At 46.8% G+C, this 23,046-nt stretch overlaps 4 protein-coding genes across 5 annotated transcripts; 2 read left to right on the forward strand and 2 right to left on the reverse strand.

Annotated features, from left to right (window-relative positions):
- The first annotated feature begins 4,505 nt into the window (after positions 1–4,505).
- On the forward strand, positions 4,506–6,790 carry LOC125551285 (scarecrow-like protein 33). Its single transcript, XM_048714461.1, has one exon. It carries the CDS (start codon positions 4,791–4,793, stop codon positions 6,729–6,731), a length of 1,941 nt encoding a protein of 646 aa, XP_048570418.1. The 5' UTR covers positions 4,506–4,790; the 3' UTR covers positions 6,732–6,790.
- A 488-nt stretch (positions 6,791–7,278) lies between these two features.
- LOC125551286 (scarecrow-like protein 33) lies at positions 7,279–9,742 on the forward strand. The gene has a single exon (XM_048714462.1). The coding sequence runs from the start codon at positions 7,814–7,816 to the stop codon at positions 9,608–9,610; it is 1,797 nt and encodes a 598-aa protein (XP_048570419.1). The 5' UTR covers positions 7,279–7,813; the 3' UTR covers positions 9,611–9,742.
- Positions 9,743–10,049: 307 nt separating this feature from the next.
- Positions 10,050–11,483, reverse strand: LOC125551287 (uncharacterized mitochondrial protein AtMg00810-like). Its single transcript, XM_048714463.1, has 2 exons — positions 10,439–11,483; positions 10,050–10,349 (listed from the first exon to the last, which is right to left on the reverse strand). Exons 1-2 carry the CDS (start codon positions 11,481–11,483, stop codon positions 10,276–10,278), a joined length of 1,119 nt encoding a protein of 372 aa, XP_048570420.1. The 3' UTR covers positions 10,050–10,275.
- Positions 11,484–19,538: 8,055 nt separating this feature from the next.
- Positions 19,539–21,064, reverse strand: LOC125553750 (UPF0161 protein At3g09310). Of its 2 annotated transcripts, none has more exons than XM_048717471.1 (5): positions 20,906–21,064; positions 20,713–20,790; positions 20,201–20,257; positions 19,909–20,049; positions 19,539–19,811 (listed from the first exon to the last, which is right to left on the reverse strand). In XM_048717471.1, exons 1-5 carry the CDS (start codon positions 20,952–20,954, stop codon positions 19,804–19,806), a joined length of 333 nt encoding a protein of 110 aa, XP_048573428.1. In that variant the 5' UTR covers positions 20,955–21,064; the 3' UTR covers positions 19,539–19,803. The 2 variants fall into 2 exon arrangements, with proteins under 2 accessions (XP_048573428.1, XP_048573429.1); XM_048717472.1 differs by having other exon boundaries at positions 19,539–19,824.
- Positions 21,065–23,046: the final 1,982 nt, after the last annotated feature.

The following is a 23,046-nucleotide window of genomic DNA, read 5'->3' on the forward strand; positions in this document are numbered from 1 at the left end:
TAGCCCAAGCTATACCTATTTTCAGCGTGAGTTGTTTCAAGTTAACAAAGAAGGTGTGTAAAAGCCTCACTTCCTCCTTCGCCAAGTATTGGTGGAGCAGCTCCCTAGATCGTAATTCCATGCATTGGAAGGCTTGGATGGCTTTGGCAAGTCCAAAAGAGAAGGGCGGAATGGGATTCCGGAATCTTGAGCTTTTCAACACAGCTCTTCTCGGCAAACATGGTTGGCGACTGATGACGAACCCATCATCGCTGTGTGCTAGAGTTCTCAAAGGGAGATATTTTCCCACTTGTGATTTTATGCAAGCTACAGTTCCGCGTTTTTCCTCGGCGATGTGGCGTGCTATCATTGCGGGGAGGGAATCTTTGCAAGTCGGTCTGATCAAACGCATAGGAGATGGCAGGTCGATCTCTATCTGGGATGATAAGTGGATTCCCGGCACTCTTTCTATGACTCCGACTGTCAGAAGTACTAATACACAATTGCAAACAGTCTCAGACCTTATTGATACGGTTAATTGGTCATGGAAGGCTGATGTGGTCTGTCAAAACTTCATCACCCCCGATGCGGATGCAATCCTTAATATCCTCCTGATGCGGGGTGGGGGCGACGATGTTGTTGCATGGGCTCACGAACGGTCGGGATGCTATTCTATAAAATCAGCGTATCGTGCTCTAATGACTCGTAACGAGCATCTGGCTCTAGAGGAAGGGACGATCACCGAGACTTCATCGACAGACAAACAGCTATGGTCCCGGTTATGGAAGCTTAAGGTTTTGCCAAGGGTGAGAGTGTTCTGGTGGCGGGTATTGCATGGGATTCTTCCGGCTGAATCTACTCTCATGCACCGTCATATCACAACCATTGGCACCTGCAAACTGTGTCTTCACGCAGAGGAAGACATGAAGCATGCGTTACTGGATTGCACCCACGCCAGACGTTTTTGGAACGCGGCTCCGGACTGGCTTGACATCAAGCGACCGGAGCTGCACCCACTTACATGGTCTCGGGATGTTCTTTGCGATCCAATGTTCTCTGAATCTGAGAGAGCAAAATTGGTTACTGTCATGTGGGCGATCTGGACCTCAAGAAACAATGCCACGCATGACAAGAAGGAACTTGATCCTATTCAGTCCATGAAGAAAACCCAAGAAGCTCTCACTGTCCTCGAACTACCTCGCGATCACGCGCGAATCTTGCCGGGGCATGGTTGGAGACCGTCGGACTTGGGATGGATCAAGATCAACACTGATGTGAGTGTTGCCATGGAAGCTAGAAGGGGAGGGGCAGGTGGAGTCGCAAGAACACATTCATCCTTCCTAGCTGCATGGTGCAAACCTTACCCGGGAATCACAGATCCTCTTATAGCCGAAGCACTCGCTCTACGCAATGGTGTTCTCTTTGCTCATCTTCGAGGCTATTCTGAGGTGGTTTTCGAGTCTAATAATTTGGATATTGTGAATCTCTGGAACTCGCGTCACAATGTTCGTGCGATCGTGGCGCCTATCTTGTTCGAGATTAGGGAGCATGTTATTTATTTTAAGTCTTTTGTAATTCAGCATGTAGGGAGGTCAGCTAATGTTTTGGCTCATCTTTGTGCCAAACAAGCTAGCACCCTGGATGTAACCGAATGTTGGATGGACTCCATTCCGAGTCTTCTTGTAACCAGCCTCTCAGCTTATTCAGCTGGAGCTGTTAGTGTTGAATAAAGAGCTCCCAAATTTCCCTACAAAAAAAAGACATGTTCGGATGAAATTAGCCTTGGCAAATTTGTTGTTTAGTGGCAAGTAAATCAATTAGTCCAGGATACATGCAATCAACAGAGAGATTCTTTCTTTTGCCATAATGAGAGATACAGACAATTAGGTTAGAGATACTTTCCCAACTAGATTAGACATACTTTTTCTTTTTCTGGAGGGCTAATAAGGGAATTATAAAGAATTAAAAGAAATGCATCTTATATTTTAAATTTTTATCAAAAAACAAATACACCTTATAAAAAGAAATGGAGGGAGTACTTCTCAACGTTTTAATACGTATTATTTTTTCAGAAGTTATCAACTGGTACTATAAGAGATATTGATACTGTCCATATTAATTGACAAAAAATACACAGGTTGTCAAACTACTTGTAGATAATTATTGATTTTAAAAACTAGACTTCGCCACTATTCCCTCCGGCCCATAATATAATACTCCCCCCGTTTCTTTATATAAGGTGTATTTGTTTTTTGATAAAATGCAACAATGTAAGATGTATTTTTTCTAATTTCTCGTAATTCCGATCTTGTCCCTCCAGAAAGAGGAAAGTATTTCTCCCCTGATTGCATGTATCTCTCCCTGTAAGAAAGAAAAGAAAACTATCTCTCTCCCGATTTCATGTATCTCTTCCCTTCCTAGCCTAAATGATTTACTTGCCGCCAATCTATGAATTAGACAAGGGTAATTTTGTTCTAAGTAGTCCATAATTATGTGCATTGGTTAACGTGCTAAAAATAATACATCTTAGATAAAGAAATAGAGGGAGTAGCATTTTAGCATAAAAACGGCGCTATTATATTATGAGACGGAGGAAGTACATCACTGCTATGTGTGAGGACCCTGGGAGGATCTCACACCAAGTCCAGCATCAGATGGGAAAATTTGGGTAGTTGAGAGAGACAAAGAGGGGATGGGAAAACAGAGAAGCAGGTGAGTTTGAGAGGGCACCCCGTGAACCCATGGGCATATGCACCCATTTTTCCAAAAATGCATTTTAAGCACGCTTTAAAATATAAAAAAAATTCAAAAGAAAATATTAAGCAGACATGTTCGCAAATATGTGTGTGCGGCACAAAGTTTTGTGAAAAGAATGTCATTTTGTTGTCTCCATAAAAAGGATAAATTTCAGTGCTTCTAAATAGTGTTTCACGACATAATTTTTTGTCTTTTTTGCATATACCACAAAAAATGTTGTTTTTTCATGAAACTTTATGCACGCACATGGAGACATACCCGTGCAACTTTTTCAGATTTCTTTTAGCATTTAGAAATGTGTTTTTTAAAGTGGGTTCATCCATACACTTGTCGTGAGAGTTTAGATTATTTTTTTTTCTTCGGAGTGGTACATAACCCCACGCACGTCACGGCTCACATACAGCACAGGCTAGGCCCACTCCACCTGCCGGTTGTCTGGTGACGTCGTCAGCGACGGAGCCATGACACTGTTTTGAGCCCAAAGAATTGCCTCCGTTTTGCATCACTTGGATTACCTCCATGCAGGCCGTCCCTGAGTCCCGATCTTGCCGGTTCGAGCAACTTCTCGACATGCGAGAATTTCCTTCTCTCCCACCAGATATACCAAATGGTTGTGATAATCAATATCTCGCAATCAATACCCGGAACTAGGGGCGCCAGGCCATTAGGTGTACACAATCGCGATCAGTTTGGCACATATCATTGGCCATCTGTTGTAGACCCAATATTCTCCAGATTTCATTCACACGAGGACACAGGAATAGAGCATGCCCAACACTCTCGCAATCACAAGTACAAAGAGGGCCATTGTGAGCTTGTTATTCATGTCTCTGTTGGAAAGAACTCCAAGGCATTGGTAACTCTGGTAACTTTAGCACTGATAGTATTTTAACTATAAAATATGCAGCCTGTAAGAACATCGTAACTGTGTTGGTACCTATAACATGAGTAACATGATAAATAAATGTACCGTGTGCAATTTGGTAACGTGTACTAAATCAACAACACTTATTTTTGGGACGAACGGAGTATAACATATGGATCCTGGTAACTATGTAGTAATCATGACATTCAACTTGCTGCTACCCACTTGCCATCTGAAATTGCTCTTGAAATCATAGTTATGGGATGCTGGAACATTTGGGTTCATAGAAATAACAAGATTTTCAATAACATCACTCCAAGCTCTGCCTCATGGAAAGTCCTCCTCAAGCAAGATCTCAAGATTATTTGTTGTAGAATCAAAGAAAGAAAACTTCAAACATTTCATGACTGGATTGATATATAGTTCCCTTCGAGTCCACTTGATCTTTGATGTTTCCGAAGCTAGGAATTGGCTAAACCAAATGTATTTTTTACTTTGTTAGTTTTATTAATGAAAATACCGTAGAACCATTGTTCTATGGTCAGGGCTTAAAAAATGCTCATACAACAAGTTATCCAAGTGCAAGGAAAATCAAGAGGTCTGTTGAGGGCAACAACACAAGACATACCCAGAAGGAAAAAGGAAAAGCGATATTTCAACTCATGGCTTTATTTAGGTATAAGATACATAAATCCACATTTCAACACCTGGCTTCAAACAAGACCTGTTCCACATGCACGTAAGTTTAAGGCCGGTGCGCATAGAAACCCATTCTCTGCAAATACGATTTTTTTTTTGCGGGGATGCAAATACGAATTTAACTCCAGAATATCCATTGTTTGAGGATATCGTGTCCATGTTTTGAAAAGCCTCATATGAACTCAAAACAGCACACATTTTGACACATAAATTGATTCGTACTACTACAAGACAACTGCTTCTTTTTGTTTATTAAACATGGGCAGAAGGATGGCTGAGACACCAAGACGAATAATACAATCTCTCTCAAACGGACCCTTGTTTGTTTGTCCATATGTGCAGGCGCTAGCTGCTCGATGGTGACCGATTTTATGCAACGGAAAGATTCGATGGTTCCAACTGAGCAGTGAGCTGGTTGGCTTCTTCACATGGAGTGTAATGGATAGAGGACAGCACGACATTTCCACTGCACCACCATCAACAAGCAACCATGCCTGCAATGGCTCCCGCCCAGGAAGAGCCGTTGGGGCTCGTCAAGCCTGCGCCACCGCCACCGCCCCCTTCCTTCTTCCTCGACCAACCCTCGATAACCAACGGTGGCTCACAGTCACAGCAGCCGCAGGATGACCTGGCCTTGGCATACATCTCGCGCATGCTCATGGAGGAGGACATCACCGACAAGTTCTTCTACCAACACCCTGAGCATCCGACGCTCCTGCAGGCCGAGCAGCCCTTCGCTGAGATCCTCTCAGCCTCCGGCATCGCCACAGCTGGTGCCCATGGGTCCTCCGCTTTACTTCCAAGTCAAGGCAACAACACGGGCATCATGGCTTCCGCGTTCTTGTCCAGCGAGATACATAGTCCACCCTTGTTCTTGAACGGCACAGTCACAGCGGAGGCGCCCAGGAGCGGCGTCACCATGGGCGACCTGTCGAGCATGGCTTTCTTCAAAGGCATGGAGGAGGCCAACAGCTTCTTGCCCACAGTCAATGTGATGGTGGATGCTAGGGGGCGTAAGAAGAGGTCTGGCATGGATAGCGAGACGGAGGCGTGCATGGGCAGGAGCAGCAAGCAAATAGCGGTGCGGGTGCTGGCGCATAATGATTCGGAGGAGGAAGAGACCGCACTTGAGCTGGACCTGCTCATCCTCAACGGCTATGACATGTACTCCAATGAGACGATGAAGGAGAGGGGGGGCCAGGCGGCGCATCAGAGCATTTGCAGGAAGGCGCCGTGTGTGAGGCACAGCGCGAGGCAGATGGTGGTGGCTGATCTGGAAACGCTGCTGATCCGCTGTGCGGAGGCGGTGGCTACCAACGACCGGAGCAACGCCGGCGATCTACTGAAGAAGATCAAGCAGCACTCGCTACCAACAGGAGACGCAAGGCAGCGACTGGCATATTACTTCGCCGAGGGGCTGGAGGCACGACTGGCGGGCACAGGGAGGCAAATATACCACTCGATCACCGCGGCGAATCACACCTCCACCGTGGAGCTCTTCAAAAGCTACCACCTGTGCATAGCCGCCTGCTGCTTCCTGAAGGTGTCGCTTAACTTCTCCAACAAAAACATCTACAATGCCGTGGCGGGGAGAAAGAAGCTGCACATTGTGCACTATGGTGTCAACGATGGGTTCCAGTGGCCGGATTTGCTCCGGTGGCTAGCAGACAGGGAGGGTGGGCCACCGGAGGTGAGGATCACCGGCATTATTAGCCCGCAGCCTGGGCCCTGTCCGGTTAAGCAAGCCAAGGAGACAAAACGCAGGCTCAGCTACTGCGCAAGGCAGTTTGGCGTGCCATTCAAGTTCCATGCTATCATAGCCAAGTTAGAGACTGTCCACGCTGAGGACCTCGACATCGATCCAGACGAGGTGCTCGTCGTGAACAATATGTTTCATTTCAGGACATTGATGGATGAGAGCCTCACCTTTGACATGGAAAACCCAAGGGACCTGGTGCTCAACACTATCAGGAAGATGAAACCATCCATGCTCATCCACGCTGCTGTCAATGGAGCATATAGCTCGGCGTTCTTCATGACTCGTTTCCGCCAAGCGCTCAACAACTTCACAGCGCAGTTTGACATGATGGAGAGTACCATGATGCAGAACAAAGACAAGAGGTTACTGGTGGAGCGGCACATTTTTGCACGCTCTGTGATGAATATCATTGCCTGTGAGGGCCCTGACCGGGTGGAGCGCCCTCAGAACTACAAGGAGTGGCATGCGCGGAACCAGCGAGCCGGACTAAGGCAGCTGTCATTAGACCCTGACATTGTTAAGATGCTCAAGGACCAAGTGAAGAAGCAGTACCACAAGCATTTCATGATTGATGAGGATCAACGGTGGCTTCTGCTCGGATGGAAAGGCCGGGTGCTCTACGCCCTCTCGACATGGGTAGCTGATGATGCTAGTGGCTCTCAACTGGAGTAGATGGATGGATTGAAGTACGAGTGAATATAGATTTGCCTGTTGCACTATCAGATGTGTGTTTGCTCCTTTTTTGTATGTGTAACTTGGTAACAGAGACCATTATAAGATTTCAGAGATGCAGTGAGTGCACATATATCCATTTTAATCTGCATTGTGAGAGACAAGATTATGTGGAATCTCTGCATAGCTTGGTCTGATAAGGAGACTGGATATTTCTCTTCAATTTTCTCAATCAGAGATGACATGATATGTGAGAAACAGTGCGCTTGTAGGTTGTAATGCTAACCTGGTGGATAATTTGGAAGGAGCGCGATACGCACATCTTTGACAACAATGCCTGCGATGCTGACCAGTTGTCTCTCGATATCTTTGAAGAGCTCCAGAACCATGCAGGGACTCAGCGCACAGACGGAACCCCTTCTGCCTAATCTGTTCAAGTCTTTAGTGCTGTAATAGTAGCTGAACGTACTTAGGTTAATTGTACTCTTCCTGGCTCTGCCAGCTTCTCTTAATGAATGAAACTCGCATAGCACTGCTACAATTTCATCAAGAAAAGAAAAAAAGTTAGGAATGATGATTCTGACATGATACATACAATCAGTCATCACTCTAATGTCTAATAAGATGTCAGGAAAGTATCGAAATTGCAGCTAGTTTCCATGTCCTGATTAGTTTCAGTGATGCCTTGTCAAGGTTCCTGGTATTGCAGAAACTGGAGGATGCTTGCTCAACTAGTACTGAAGGTGCACAGGTTGGGTCGATGCATGTTAGCTGTTTGTATCCATGCGTCTTTTTTCTTTTTCTTTAATGTGCATTGGAATGTACATCCTACTATTGTTTTTTAGTCGTCTGCATCGGAAAGGAAGGTCACAAGTTTGTCATCTTGTCTTCATCGTTGTAGAATCAGTCAACTGCAGACAGTCCATTTATGATAGTACACAAAACATGTAGTACGCCTAGTACAGTTTTGTTATGTGGCCTGGTCTTCCGTTGGATGGTTGGAATCATCGAACACCCAGCCAAAATCTCCATGTTATCTCATACAACCAGGACAGACTGAGAGCATAGGAGCACCATCATTCATGGCACCCACGCCCTATGTCTTTCCCAATCCCAACCTGCAGCCTGCTCCGGCGTTGCAACAGCCGCATGATGACCTGGCCCTCGACTACATCTCGCGCATGCTCATGGAGGAGGACATCGTTGACAAGTTCATATACCAGTACCCTGACCCCGCCGCGCTGCTGCAGGCCCAGCATCCCTTCGCACAGATCCTCACCACCTCCGACACCACCACCTCATCCGACATGCTCACCTCAGCCTTGCCAATCAGACATATCCAGAACCCAGCCTTCTTTTTGAATGACAATGGCGTGGCAGATCCCAACAACAGCATGGACATGATCTCGAGCATGGCATTCTTCAGAGGAATGGAGGAAGCCAACAGATTCTTGCCCAGATACAGCGGGGCCGTGGAGGGTAGTAACATGCCTCACGGCGGCGGCGGCAACGGGGCAGAAGCTGGAAGGAGCAGCAAGCAAATGGCTGTGCAGGTGCACCCTGAATCCAAGGAGGAGAGCGATATGTTGGACCAGTTCATGCTCAACAGCTACGACATGTGCACCACTGAGGCACGTGAGCGATGTGACGAGGCGGAGCAGCAGCCCATCTCCACCAAGGCGCCGCGTGGGAGGCGCGGCGCTAGGCTGGCGGTGGTGGACGACCTGGAGACACTGCTGATCCGTTGCGCGGAGGCAGTGGCCACTAACGATCAGCGCAGCGCGTGCGAGCTGCTGTGGCGGGTCAAGCGGCACTCTTCCCCAACAGGAGACGCCACACAGCGACTGGCGCATTACTTTGCTGAGGGTCTAGAGGCACGGCTGGCTGGTAGAGGGAGCCAGCTTTACCGATCGCTAATGGTGAAGTGCACCCCCGTCGTCGAGGTCCTCAAGGCCTACAAGCTCTTCATGTCCGCCTGCTGCTTCATGAAGGTGTGTTTCCTCTTCTCCAACAAGACCATCTACAATGCCGTCATGGGGAGACACAAGCTGCACATTGTGCACTATGGTGTCAATGACGGGTTCCAGTGGCCAGACTTGCTCCGGTGGCTAGCAGAAAGGGAGGGCGGCCCTCCGAAGGTGAGGATCACCAGCATTACCAGCCTCTGGCCAGGATTCCGTCCTGCCGAGCAAACTTACGATACAGGACAACGGCTCTACCGCTGCGCAAAGCAGTTTGGCGTGCCATTCAAGTTCCGCGTCATCCCAGCCAAGGCAGAGGATGTCCGGGTAGAGGATCTCGACATCAATCCTGACGAGGTTCTTGTCGTGAACAGCCTAATCCATTTTAGGTCCCTGATGGACGAAAGTGTTGTCATCGACAGGCTAAACCCCAGGGACATGGTGCTAAACACTATCAGAAAGATGAAGCCAGCCGTATTCGTCCATGCCATCGTGAACGCATCATACAACACGACATTTTTCGTGACACGGTTCCGCCAAGTGCTCCACAACTTCGCAGCACACTTTGACATGATGGAAGCCACGGTGCCACGAGACAATGATGAGAGGCTGCTGGTGGAGCGGGACATCATCGCACGATGTGCCATGAACATCATCGCCTGTGAGGGGACAGACCGGGTGGAGCGCCCTCAAAACTACAGGGAGTGGCAGGCGCGGAACCAGCGAGCAGGGCTCAGACAGTTGGCACTGGACCCAGACATTGTTCAGTTTTTGAAGGACATAGTGAAGAAGCAGTACCACAAGCATTTCGTGATCAACGAGGATCACCAATGGCTTCTGCAGGGATGGAAAGGACGCGTGCTCTACGCCATCTCCACATGGGTATCTGACGATGCTAGCAGCACTCAAGTGACATAAATTTTAAGTACCAATGGATGCTTGGGCACATTTGATCTGCTTTTGTCAAGTATGGTCCCAAACATTTTTTAGCAGCTTGCACCAGTTATGATTTATGAGGATCTACGGTGCAATCTGCAACAAGGGTCTATGTTTACCATGGTAACGATGTACACATAAGGAATAAAGTCTGGAAAATCCTTCGTTTTTTGTGGAGAAATTATAAACTAAACTGCACAATCCATGAGCCAAACCAAAATGATTTGTGGGCATACAAATCCACAACTTTAAACCAGCAGAATAGCTTTCCTACAGAAGTGATTTAGTGGTCCATGGAAACTGTACAATCCACTTACCGTTTACCACAACCATCTTCTGCATAGAAATCTCAGGAACGAATCATCCTTGTGTCATGGCATAACTGACAGCATAGTCAACAAAATACATTTTCCCTTGAAACTAGCACAAACAGTAGTACTCCCTGTTAGGAATAAGCAACTTGTATTCCCATGAGGCCATAGGCCAATATATATACATGTACAGGTGTGGAACATATGCAGGAAACCCCTTATACAACGGGATAAATACAAAGGGGTACATGACTTATATTATAACTCTAACACCCCCCTCAAACTCATGGTGGATGAACAACACTGAGTTTGGAGAGATAAAAGCCATGTTGTACTCTAGTCTGGGCCTTCGTCAGGAAATCCGCCAACTGTAACTCGGAAGGCACATACTGTAGAGCAATAACCTGATCCTGCACACCAACGCGCACATAGAAAGCATTAACACCAATATGCTTGGTGAGCTCATGCTTCACAGGATCGCGCGCAATGCTGATAGCACCTGTACTGTCGGATAAGAGCAGAGTCGGTGTAGTGACAGAAACACCAAAATCCTGAAGTAACCACCGTAACCAAGTCACCTCTGCCGTCAAAAGAGCCATTGCTCGCAACTCAGCCTCGGCACTCGAACGGGAAACTGCAAGCTGTTTCTTCGTCTTCCAGGCAATGAGAGAACCACCAAGAAAAACACAGTAAGCAGAAAGTGAACGGCGATCTGAAGGATCACTAGCCCACGTAGCATCCGAATAGGCCTGAAGCTGTAAAGAACTGGAGCGAGGAAAGAATAGACGGTGAGAGATCGTGCCTCGAAGATATCGGAGAACACGAAGGAGATGACTATAGTGAACCGAGGTGGGAGCAGAGACAAACTGACTCAGAATATGAACTGGATAAGAGATGTCCGGACGAGTGACAGCTAGATAGACAAGACTGCCAACAAGATGACGATAACGCGTCGGGTCAGGGAGAGGATCACCATCAGTAGCACGAAGGTGAACACTGAGCTCCATAGGAGTCTCAACAACGCGCTCGTCAGTAAAAGCAGCACGAGCAAGAAGATCCTGGATATACTTTTCCTGGGATATAAAAAAGCCATCAGAGGTAGAAGAGACTTCAATCCCAAGAAAGTAGCGAAGAGATCCAAGACCAGACATAAGAAACTGCTCACTAAGACGGGCCTTTACAAAGGCAATATACTCGGGGTCATCCCCCGTGATGATCATGTCATCAACATAGAGAAGAAGAAGAGTCCGACCATGAGGAGAAAGGTGAATAAACAATGCTGGATCATGAGCACTTGCTGAAAAACCAGCAGCAGTGATCACAGAGGCAAAGCGCTCAAACCAGGCGCGGGGGGCTTGCTTAAGGCCATAGAGAGAGCGACGAAGACGACATACCATGCCATCAGGAACAGAATACCCAGGTGGTGGCTGCATGTACACCTCCTCACGCAGCTCACCATTAAGAAAGGCATTCTTAACATCAAGCTGAGATATAGACCAGTGGCGTGCAGAGGCAACGGCAAGAAGTGTACGAGCAGTGGTCATATGGGCCACAGGAGCAAAAGTCTCGTCATAATCACGACCGTGCTCCTGCTGAAAACCACGAGCCACAAGACGAGCTTTGTGACGCTCAAGAGAACCATCGGAGCGAGTCTTAACCTTGTAGACCCACTTACAAGTGATCGGACGGACTCCGGGAGGAAGAGAAACAAGATCCCAAGTACCAGTGCGTTCAAGAGCAGCAATCTCCTCTGCCATCGCAAACTGCCATTCAGGATGAACAACAGCCTGACGGTAAGAAGTCGGCTCAAGAACAGCAGCACCAGCGGTGGGAAATCCAAAGCGATCAACAAGCGGACGAGGACGAGAACACAAGCCATAAGTAGGCTGAGAGGAAGATGACGACTCATCCACAGAGGCATCGACTGGTCGTGGACGACGAGTGTAATGCTGAGGAAAAGATGGAATAATAGAAGGAGGAATCGTCAAGGTAGAATCGGGGGGTGGCGACGAAGAAGTCACCGGAGATGAAGGTGTAGAATCCGGTGACATGCTGGGAGAGGAGACCGGGGAGGAAGTCACCGGAGATGAAGGTGGAGAACCCGGTGACATGCTAGGCGAGGAGACCGGGGAAGATGGTGGCTGCAAATCAACTAGAGGTGGAGAAGGAGAGGAAGTGGAACGGAGAGGTACAGGCTCGACGGGGGTGATAGGTGAGTCAGGAAAAGTGAGGAAAGAGATATCATGCACTGAAAAAGTCGAGGAAGATGGGTGTGGGTAGAAGGGACGAGACTCATCAAAAGTCACGTCTCGAGAGATACGCATCCGATGACCGATAGGATTCCAACAACGATAGCCCTTATGCTCATCACTGTAGCCTAAGAAGACACACTCAACAGACTGAGCAGTCAGTTTGGTGCGTTCGCGAGGGGCAAGAAGAACATAGCAAACACAACCAAACGAGCGAAGCATCGAATAATCAGGAGAACGATCAAAAAGTCGCTCGAAAGGAACACCACCCTGTAGAGCAGCGGAAGGCTGTATATTGATAAGATAGGTGGATGTGGAGACGGCCTCAGCCCAAAAATGAGGCGGGAGAGAGGCAGCAATCATCAATGCACGAGCCGTCTCAAGAAGATGTCGATGCTTTCGCTCAGCCACACCATTCTGAGCATGAGCACCAGGACAAGAGAATTGAGAGAGAGTCCCTTGCTCAGCAAGAACACCACGCAACATCTTAGAGATATACTCGCCAGCGGAGTCAGCACGAAAAACACGAATGGGTGAAGAGAACTAAGTATGAACCATGGCAGCAAAATTCTTATAAATAGACAACACCTCAGAACAAGAAGTCATGAAATAAAGCCATATGTAACGAGAGAAATCATCTATGAAAATAATATAGTATTTATGACCACCTTTCGAAGCGAAAGGGGCCGGACCCCATACATCAGAATGGACTAAATCGAAAGGACGCTTGGACACTGACTCACTATCTCTACTCCTAATGTCTCAGTTGGTAGGTCGCGTTCCGGGTTTTATTTTCGTCCCACCTCACCCGGTCTTTTTTGGTACTTCTTTGGTACTTCCTCCCACCTCCCTCTCAGCCGCGAAAAACCAAGGAAAACCCCGCGATCGAGTCCCGCACACGCCCAACCTCCCGTCTCACGCTAAGCCGCATAGAACCAAAAAAAACCCTCAAGCCGAGTCCCCCGCCCGCCCCCACGCACTCCAGGCCCTAACATCCCGTCGCACCAAGACAGACGAACCAAAAAAATCTACGAATAGTCCACCGGTTATTTTTCGCTGGTTTTTATTTCGCCTCACCACTTTCGTTGGTTTTATTTCGCTGGTTTTATTTCGTCTCCCTCCCACCTGTCTTTTCGCTTCACCACCCACATAAACCCATCAGATTAGTTACCATAAAAAAATCGCAATCAATCAAGTATTGATGATCAGATTAGTTACCATATAAAAAATAAATCGCAATCAATCAAGTATTGATGGGATATTTCCTTATATTGATGTGATTTCCCCTTTTTTATCATCAATCGTCTCTACTGCCTAAAAAATGCGTAGCTTTCCTTTTCGCTTCACCACCCACATAAACCCATCAGATTAGTTACCATATAAAAAATAAATCGCAATCAATCAAGTATTGATGATCGGATTAGTTACCGTATAAAAAATAAATCGCAATCAATCAAGTATTGATGGGATATTTCCTTATATTGATGTAATTTTCCCTTTCTTATCATCAATCATCTCTACTGACTAAAAAAATGCGTAGCTTTCCTTTTCGCTTCACCACCCACATAAACCCATCAGATTAGTTACCATATAAAAAATAAATCACAATCAATCAAGTATTGATGATCAGATTAGTTACCATATAAAAAATAAATCACAATCAATCAAGTATTGATGGGATATTTTCTTATATTGATGTGATTTTGCGTAGCTTTCCTTTTCCTGCCAACCGACCGCGTCCCGTCTCCCTACATCCGCCCTCGTTGCTCTGCCTCCCACACGAACAAACCCTCTCGTTTGACCTCCCCCAAACCCCGCATGATGGAAAAACCCAGCCGCCTGCTTCCCCTCCTCTCGACCGCTCCATACGTCCAGATCGCGGCCCCATCCCCATCCTCCTCTCACGTCACGGCGGCCGATGGACTGCCGCCACCACCCTCCTACTCTCTCGCCGCCGCCGTCCTCCCGCTCGCTCGCCGCCGCCGTCGCCACCAATCCCGGCGAAGGCGCCGTTGCTGCTATGTCGCCTCCTTTCCCCATCCAAGCCTGACCATGGCAACGGCGCCCTCTCATGTGTCCCGCGGTGAGGTTTGGGGAGGCGCGACCACAATCCAGTAGGGATCTCACCGCGGACCCGTCCGCTGGGATGGGTGTTGCCTCCGTTGCGAATGGGATCGAAGGGAGGGACTACTTCGTCGTCAAGGTCGGCGAGGCAGCGGCCGATTGGGAGCCCGGTTGTGAACATGGGAGTTCGTCCCCATGGAGGCGGCGGCCGTGGAGATTGGATGTGAAGCAACCCCACTTGCCGGTGGTGGAGGCTTGCCGTCCATGTGATCCTTTCTTCTCCCGGTATCCCCATTCCTTGCCTCCCATTACAAAAGCGAGCATAAATGAGAGCAGGGGCTGATTTTCATCACTTCATTTCTCATATTTTTAGTTGCTTTTTTGAGATTATACAAGATGCTCCCGATCTGTTTTGTCAAATTACTTGGATCGTCTTATGGAATTGACAGCCATCGCATTTTTCACCTCATGTTATTTCTTAATCCTTGTCCCACTAGGCATCCACTACATGTTTGGTAATGACGTGATGTTGAGGCGGCTAGGAGAAGCTCAGCAGCCAGATCAAGGGCTATCGAGATGGATTTGGGAGCCAAGCAATAGTTCTTCTGTTAAATTTTGGTTATTATCTTTTCTATTGTTACGATTGTGGGATGGTTGATTTTGACTCGGTGTAACATTTGCATTTGTTTCCCCAGCTTGTTGGCGTAGATGCGTGGCACTGCGGCAACTAATCAAGAGCGAGGGCAGTGCACATCAGAGCTACGCTGAATGTAGCGAGCCAACCACAAATTGGGTATGTTCACACGAGGGATGGGAGAGGAGAGGAACATTAACATTTTTCATGATTTGGATGAAAATTTCAGTTCATAGTTTCTCCGTACGTGGCAACACACTAACGGTACTCATGGGCTTAGGATGAAAGTAGCGTCAGCAGAATCAGTAGGTTGGATGGGAAGGCGGTTGTTGCCCTTGTCCCTTGGTGCTAGCCTACCGTGGTGGCCTCACTAACTTGCTCATTGCGAATACGAGTTCGTGGGGTCGCGAATTGCTGCAGATTTGTTTTTATCACTTTTTACAATATTTATTGATGTATCCCTAACTCATCGAGTCATTTTTAGCTTTGATTTCCCATATACGCCAGCCTAAATATCCCATGGTCAGAATATTTGCATGGTTAGTGGACATTGTCCCTTTCTTTCTAATGTTTAATATTTTATATTGCCGATAGAAATAATTTTATCCGCTTGATTTAGGAAGTGCACATAGGTAGGTCAACATATTTTGTAGCTCTTTCGGATGTAAAAGCATATGTTGCATAAGAAATTATTATCTTCCAAGCATACTCACATTTCACTAACAAATAGGGGGAGGTTCAGACTTCAGAGCAATGATAAAAAGGTTTATTCCTCACTCTTTTGTTGGAATTTTAGTTCCAAGTTAACATGATTTCTTATCCGCTTCATAAGTCATGCATCTGCTTAATTAGGTGATAAGTAGGGCTATTGTGGGGTTTGTTTAAACTCCAGCATAAGGAATTCTTGTTTAAGAAAAAAGACTTTTGGCTTCTTTAATTACAAATTGATTGCAACATCGTGTTAGTATGTGATTTCTCACATCTGGTTGTAATATTTGTGAAGACGTGCATTGCACGTGCACTTGGAAGCGGGCCCGTGGCCCGCGCCGGACGGCGCCGACGCTGACCCGGGCCACCTCCTCCACGTATTCTTGGGCTGTGGCTGGCCGATTTACATGAAATTAATTCCCTCAGTTGGTGGCAAATATAATACACATAATCCATATTGTTATGCACTAGCGTGTGTGTGTGAAATAGATGGATTATGGTCCCGTACCCAATAAGATGGATATGTGTGTGTGTTAGAGAGAGGGAGAGGGGGAGAGAGAGTGAGGAAGAGGGAGGGAGTGTGTGTGTGAGGATTTGATGGTAAAAAAGGTCGCCAATGTCGTAATATTGAACTCTTTAAGTTAACGTGGCCCCGTTGCAACGCACTGGCGTTCTTCTAGTGTGATATGGTAACTGAATCTGCTTACCAAGACGACAACTCTGACACTCTAAAGAGACATCTCCTGAGACAGACCCCAGAAGACCTCGACGAACTAAAGAAGACAACCGAGAACCACACAGATGACCAAGTCGATGATGCCACTGCTGGAAGGAACCAGTAACGGAGGCAACAGAAGCGGAAGAACTGGCGATGGTGGTGGCAGCGGAAGGAACATGAAGCCAGTCCAACTCCCAAAGACCCTGAGAATCACGGCGGCGAGGGCCAGCCCCAACCAGAGTGTGCGTGCGACGGTCCTGGACAGAACAAGAGTCAACGTCAAGGATGACGCGACAACCAGAATCAGTAAGTTGACCAGCAGAAAACAGATTCATGGTAAGTCGAGGAACATGAGCAACATCAGGAACAGAATAAGGAGTGGTAAGATTGCCTCTACTAGCAACAGAAAGTGGAGTACCATCAGCAGTGAAGACATGAACAAGAGAATCCAGTGATCAAAGAGAGGACAAAGTGGAAGAATGAGAAGACATATGAAAGGAAGCTCCAGAGTCCAGAACCCATGGGGATGTACCTGACTGTGTAGAGGGTGATTGCTCAGTGCGGGAAGCATCAGTCACAGAACCAGCAGTACCCGTCAAGGAAGAACCTGAAGCCGCGAGCAGACGCTTAAGTCTCAGAATATCCTGTTCAGTCAAAACAACGGCTGAAGCTGTCGAGGTAGATGACGAAGTCCCTGAAGATGATGATCGCGCCTTGCGCAGGTGTTTCTTCTTCGTGTAACACTGAGACTCAAGATGACCATCATTGTTGCAATAGTCGCAATGTGGACGGGGGCGACCCGAGCCTCTAGAAGGAGTGGACAAGAGCGACGGAGCACTCGAGCGAGAGGGGTTCGGTGCAGCAGGTGGCGTAGGAGCACGAGTAGCGAGCACAGAGGGAACCTCCAGCAAACCAGCACCACGTAAGCGAGTCTCCTCAGCACGAATCTCAGGAAGCGCCTCCATGAGAGAAATACGGCCACGAGCAAACAACTGAGCACGCCGGGGCTCAAACTCCTTACGGAGCCGAGACAGGAACTCATAGACGCGATGAAACTCCAAATTGGCCTGGACAGCCTGGCAACAGGGGCAGGTACGACAACCAGCACTGCGGAGAGAATCAAGCTGGCGCCAGATAGCAGAACTCTGTGCATAGAAGTCATCAACAGTAGAGTCACCCTGCTGAAGAGCATGCTCCTGACGGACCACAAAAAGATATAAGGCATCACCAGAGGGCTGATAGCGCTGACGAAGACGGGTCCACATCTCAAAGACAGTAGGAAGACCCAGAAACTCAGAAGCAAACTGAGGCAGAACACTAGCAGTGAGAACAGCTGCAGCACGAGCATCATCAAGCCACTGGGTGTAAACAGACAGAGCACCATGATACGTCTGAAGAGCCTCCTCATAAGCCAAAACCCTCTCATCATAAGCACGATCAGCAGCCTCATCAGCAAGCTTAGCCGCATCCTTGGCGGCCTGATTAGCATCCGGAGGAAGAACCGGTGGAGTCGGCGGAATAGGAGCCACCGGAGGAACCGGACGTGGCGGACAGCAGACCTCGCCAGAAAGAACACCCCAGAGACGGATGCCACGCATGTGAATGCGCATGAAGCCAGTGAACTCAGTGTAGTTAGTACCATCGAAGATCACCGGACAGCGAGGGACAGCAACATAGCCCGATGCAGCAGACATTTTTTTTGGTCAACGACTGCGTGGAAGCCCGATCCGATCTGGAGGGCAGAATCGAGCAGCTAGGCGGTGGGATCCGATCTGGAAAGAAGTAGAGGCGAGCAGGAAGATGAGCGCCTCGTCACTTGAAGCTGGCTGCAGCTGGGCGATGGGAATCGGCGACTGAGAAGACTGGAGGCCCGGCGGTTGGAGGCGATTTCGATCTGGAGCGGGGCCTGGAGCACATCGATCACGGGAGGTCGTGGTGAGAGCTTCTATCTGCAGCGGAACGAGGAGGAGAAGGAGATCGAGGAAGATTTCGATCAGGAGATCAATCACACGAGGCCGGTTGGAGATCGAGCGGGACTGCTTCGATCGGGATGGATCAATCGCACGAGTTGCAGCGTGCAAAAAATTGACCTAGCTCTAATACCATGTTAGGAATAAGCAACTTGTATTCCCATGAGGCCATAGGACGATATATATACATGTACAGGTGAGGAACATATGCAGGAAACCCCTTATACAACGGGATAAATACAAAGGGGTACATGACTTATATTAACTCTAAACACTCCGAGTTACTCCTATGAAGTTTGCCGATGCAGATGATATCTTGTGAGACATTCAACATCTGAAACATAAAAAAGAGGGAGATCAAAAGATCAACATGGGAAATCAATATTATTGCCAACAATGCTGCAAAAATACTAATGAGAAACAAGTTTGGCCATGAACAGACATTAGCTGAATGGTGCAGCAATCAACAATGTCCAAATCAATATAGTATACATCAAACATATTTCAAGGGGGCATTACAATATGATACACTAAGTGCAACAGGAAAAAACAACAAAACACCGTATTCAAGGATATGGTAGCGGAGATCAGATACGCAGACAGGCAAATGGCTGAAATGGAAGACAGTAGAAGTGAGCTGACATCCAACCACCCCCCCCAAGAGAAACAAGTTTGGGCAATGAAACAAATTAGCTGAATGGGTGCACAAGTCACCAAGCTGTCCAAATCAATATAGTATATCAATCAAAATATTCAAGGGGGCATTACCAAATATGATACCTAAGTTGCACAGGAAAAAACAACAAACACGTATTCAAGGATATGGTAGCCAGGAGATCAGATACGGCAGACAGGCAAATGCTGAAATGAAGACAGTAAGAAGTGAGCTGCACATCCCCCCCCCCCCCCCGCTAAGAAAGATTTAAATTCTAATTCATAGATACTTACAGTGCATGAAATAGGATCCTTCTTGTACTCCCCCATTATAATTTTACTACATTGTACATTCAATTTTTCGCGTGGTAGTTCAGATTTTTTTTAGATTGTCTTCATGTTCAAGAATATGTCAATGCTCATTCTTCATCCGACTCCGAAGGAGGAAATTTTGGATCTCCATGCATCTACTATGTTATATTGACAGGTTGTGCACAGTTAAGAAAACAGCAAAAGCCAGTCGGGCCTTTGAAACTAGTCTGCAGAAGAACGGAGCTAGAAAATGGTGGCCTATGATAGCGGAAGCTCGTGCAAGTGAATCATCATTTAAACAACCTAGGTTAAATTCTTGATAAGCAACAAATAAATGTCTCTAGTGCAATCATCTAGTTCCATCGTAATAAACAATAAAAATCAAGCGAGCTGAAAAAGAGAAAAACTGAAAGATGTAATACAACTGAGGCACTGCTTATATTGCTTATTTAACTGTGTGCAGAGCACAGTCTAGCACGCACATGTGCAGTGTTTCTAGTAATTACCAGCCATCATTCCTCAGGTAACTCTCCCTCCCCAAACCACCTGGGAGGATCATATCCCTGTCCACCTACGCTTGTATCAGAAAACAAAGCACTCATGTTCCATAAACATGATATGATGCAGAACTGGAAATGTGTAGCAAAAAAGAACACGCACCAAGAGGATTACAACGGCACAGACGCCATGCTGTCAAGATTGTACCCTTCGCAACACCATATCTTTTGTACGCCTGCATAGAGTACTCGCTGCATGTTGGCACATAACGGCAGCTTGAAGGCAGCAAGGGTGATATCTCTCCTGTTCACATAAAGCATGAGCCAGTGAGCAGGCCATGTATAGATAAAAGCCGGTCTTAAAAGCATGGTCTATGACTGCATAGTGGTAGTAACACAAATGTCCAAAAGACAACCAGAAATGAAGCGGTAACAAACTGCAAACAAGAACTTACTTTTGTAGAATTTTAGCATCGATAGTGCCACGCTGACTCCCAAATCGTTGACTTCCTCTTCTCAGAATCATAACATGCACATATTTTTGGAAAAGGGGGTCAGTTTGTTACTTCTGTAAATCAGCACAGGGAAAACACAACTCCATGTTCGATCAAAACAACGCTGAATGCATGATGTCCTAAACTCGTAATGTCTTACTTAAGCTAGTGCCTGCTCCTTGTCCTAAATTCATGTTTACAAGAGCGCATAAAGTATTGCATAGTGGCGTACGTCTAATGAGTTTTTACAGCATGCGAGTTGAAACCAACGATTCATGAGCTTCTGAGAGTTCTCTTGCACAAAAAATAGACTAAAGAAACTCACCCACATAAAGATGAAATAACTGTGTTGAACAGTCCAATACTTGGGAAACAAAACATAAACTAATACTTTGGAAACAAAACATACATAAACTAAAATAAAGGAAAAAGAAATGCATTCAGATTTCTCAATCTGTCATCACTAGACTAACCGTCGTCGTCGGCAGCACAGCAGACCCGCACCATCGGAATCCTTCTCTTATTCTTGTAGTGCGGACCAGTGAAAGAAGCTGGAGATTCAGAAACCAGCAGGCAGATAAAAGGGGGTAAAAAAGAGAGAAATCGGTATATCGGTTGCCGCAGGATAAGGTTCAGGAGAGATTTAACTGAAAGTAAGAGACTCACGTGCGCTCCTCCCGAGAGGCAAGAGGGAAGCGGAGACGGGGGCGGCCATGGCGACGGTGGCGTGGCGCCTACCGGCAGCACAGACGAGCAGTGGTGATTTTCGCAGGATCTTTTTATTGGATAAAGTTCTTGCAGGATTTGAGGCCTTTTGGGCTAAATACACTATTATCCCTACTCTATGGAAATGGTGGGCTGGGCTCGGAAAATTTTGCCCTCCGGCCCTTTCGAAGCAATTTTTTGGACCATTTTTTTTGGAAAAGAAAATCAGCCACGCGGAAGGCTATCCAAAGAACTAGACCTTGTCGGCGAATCGCACACACCAAAACCTACCAATATCAAAGCTTGTGAAGGATAAAAAAAAATATCAAAGCTTGTGAAAATAGATAGCCCTGGTGATTAGGAATTCGCAAGAAGCGGATGGAAGGTCCTAAACCCCTTTTTTTTCCCATGAAAGGCCAACCACAAGGCGACTAGGGTTTCGGCTGGTCCGTGCCGGCCGCCTTCTTGACAACGGTGTGGTGGCCGACGCCATTGCTGTCCCAGGGCGGCTTTGGAGCGTCGTTGTTAGCCTCTCTCTCCACGACGAGCTTGACGGCTGATGAGGATCTCTCGATGTAGCATCAACTCTTCTCCCCTGACTGTTTAGATGGGATCAGCAGCTTGTTCATGGAAGTTTTGAGGTACTGAGACTGTGTTCTTCACCCTTCTCGGGGGGAGCTCCTTCTCCAAATTCGTTGCCCCCTAACAAATTTAAGTTAGGGTTTGCTGTCCTCCGACAGTGCCATCGACCGAGAGTTTTTTCTGTTGTTTTACTGCCATGAGGATACTAGCATGGAACTGTCGCGGCCTCGGGAATGCCCCGATAGTCCGAGTTTTGTTGGATGTTCGGCGAGCATGTAACCCCGATGTGGTGTTCTTGTCGGAGATGCACTTAAAGAGCTATCCGGCAGAGTGTTTGAGAAAAAAATGAGGATGGATCAGAAGCTGGTGTGTGTTAGTGAGGGAGAAAGGGTGGCCTAGTGCTTTTCTGGAAGAAGGAAATAAAGATTCATAGATAGGGATTGGATCCCACATTCATTGATGTAAGAGTGGAAGATGAAACTAATAATTCTTAGATGCTAACGGGTATGTATGATGAATTTAAATGGGAACATAAGTACAAGATTGGAATTTATGAGACAACTCCATCAGAATTATAATTACCCCTGGCCTCTTATAGGGTATCTCAATGAAGTCCGGTTCTTGAGTGATAAAGATGGAGGAAATCCACGTCCGCAACAATACATACATGCATTCCAATCAACAATAGATGATTGCAGATTAAGAGACTTGGGGTACCTGGGTGATCGTTTCACCTGGCAGTGTGGACATATTAAAGAGATGCTTGACCGTGGACTGATAAATGATGCATGGGGAATCATGCACCCCAAAGCAGCACTCCAGAACATGAACTACAACCATTCAGACCACAGTCTGCTCTTGGTGGATACCGAGTACTATGCTCAAGAAGAAAATAGTGGAGAGCGAGTTAAGCGATTTGAGGCACGATGGCTCAAAGAAAGCTCCTTTTCGGAGAAGGTGTTGGAGGTGTGGCAAAGATAGGGTCAAACCCAAACTTGGGTTTGGTCCATGTGATAAATTAAACGCATGCACAATATGCTTCATGACTGGGATCAAAGGGTGCTTAAGAAACCAAAGAAACAATTACTAAAAGCACAAAAGGAATAGGAGAAAACCATGATCAGACCTATCAGTGATGAAAGTGAGGAGAAAAGGAAAGAACTATCAGAATTGATTCAATTATTATTAGAGCTTGAAGAAATCCATTACATGCGGAGACCGCGTTTCAACTGGCTGAAATTTGGTGATCACAATACGGTGTTTTTCCAGGCGTATGCATCAGTACGAAGAAAGAAAAATCTTACAAAATAGGTAAAAGATGAGGATGGTAATGTTTTGGCAGATATGACAAATTTAAGTCCACATATTCAAAACTACTTCCATAATCTGTTTACATCGATCGGAGGTGCGGCATGTGAACCCGACTATTATGGAGAAAGTTCAGAAGAAGGTTACAGATCAAATGAATGCACTCCTGATGGCGCCATATTCGTATGGCAGTTTTCAGTATAGGTGATCTT

This window comes from Triticum urartu, chromosome 4 (genome assembly GCF_003073215.2).
Source record: "Triticum urartu cultivar G1812 chromosome 4, Tu2.1, whole genome shotgun sequence".
In the NCBI taxonomy this organism is placed as follows: Eukaryota; Viridiplantae; Streptophyta; class Magnoliopsida; order Poales; family Poaceae; genus Triticum; species Triticum urartu.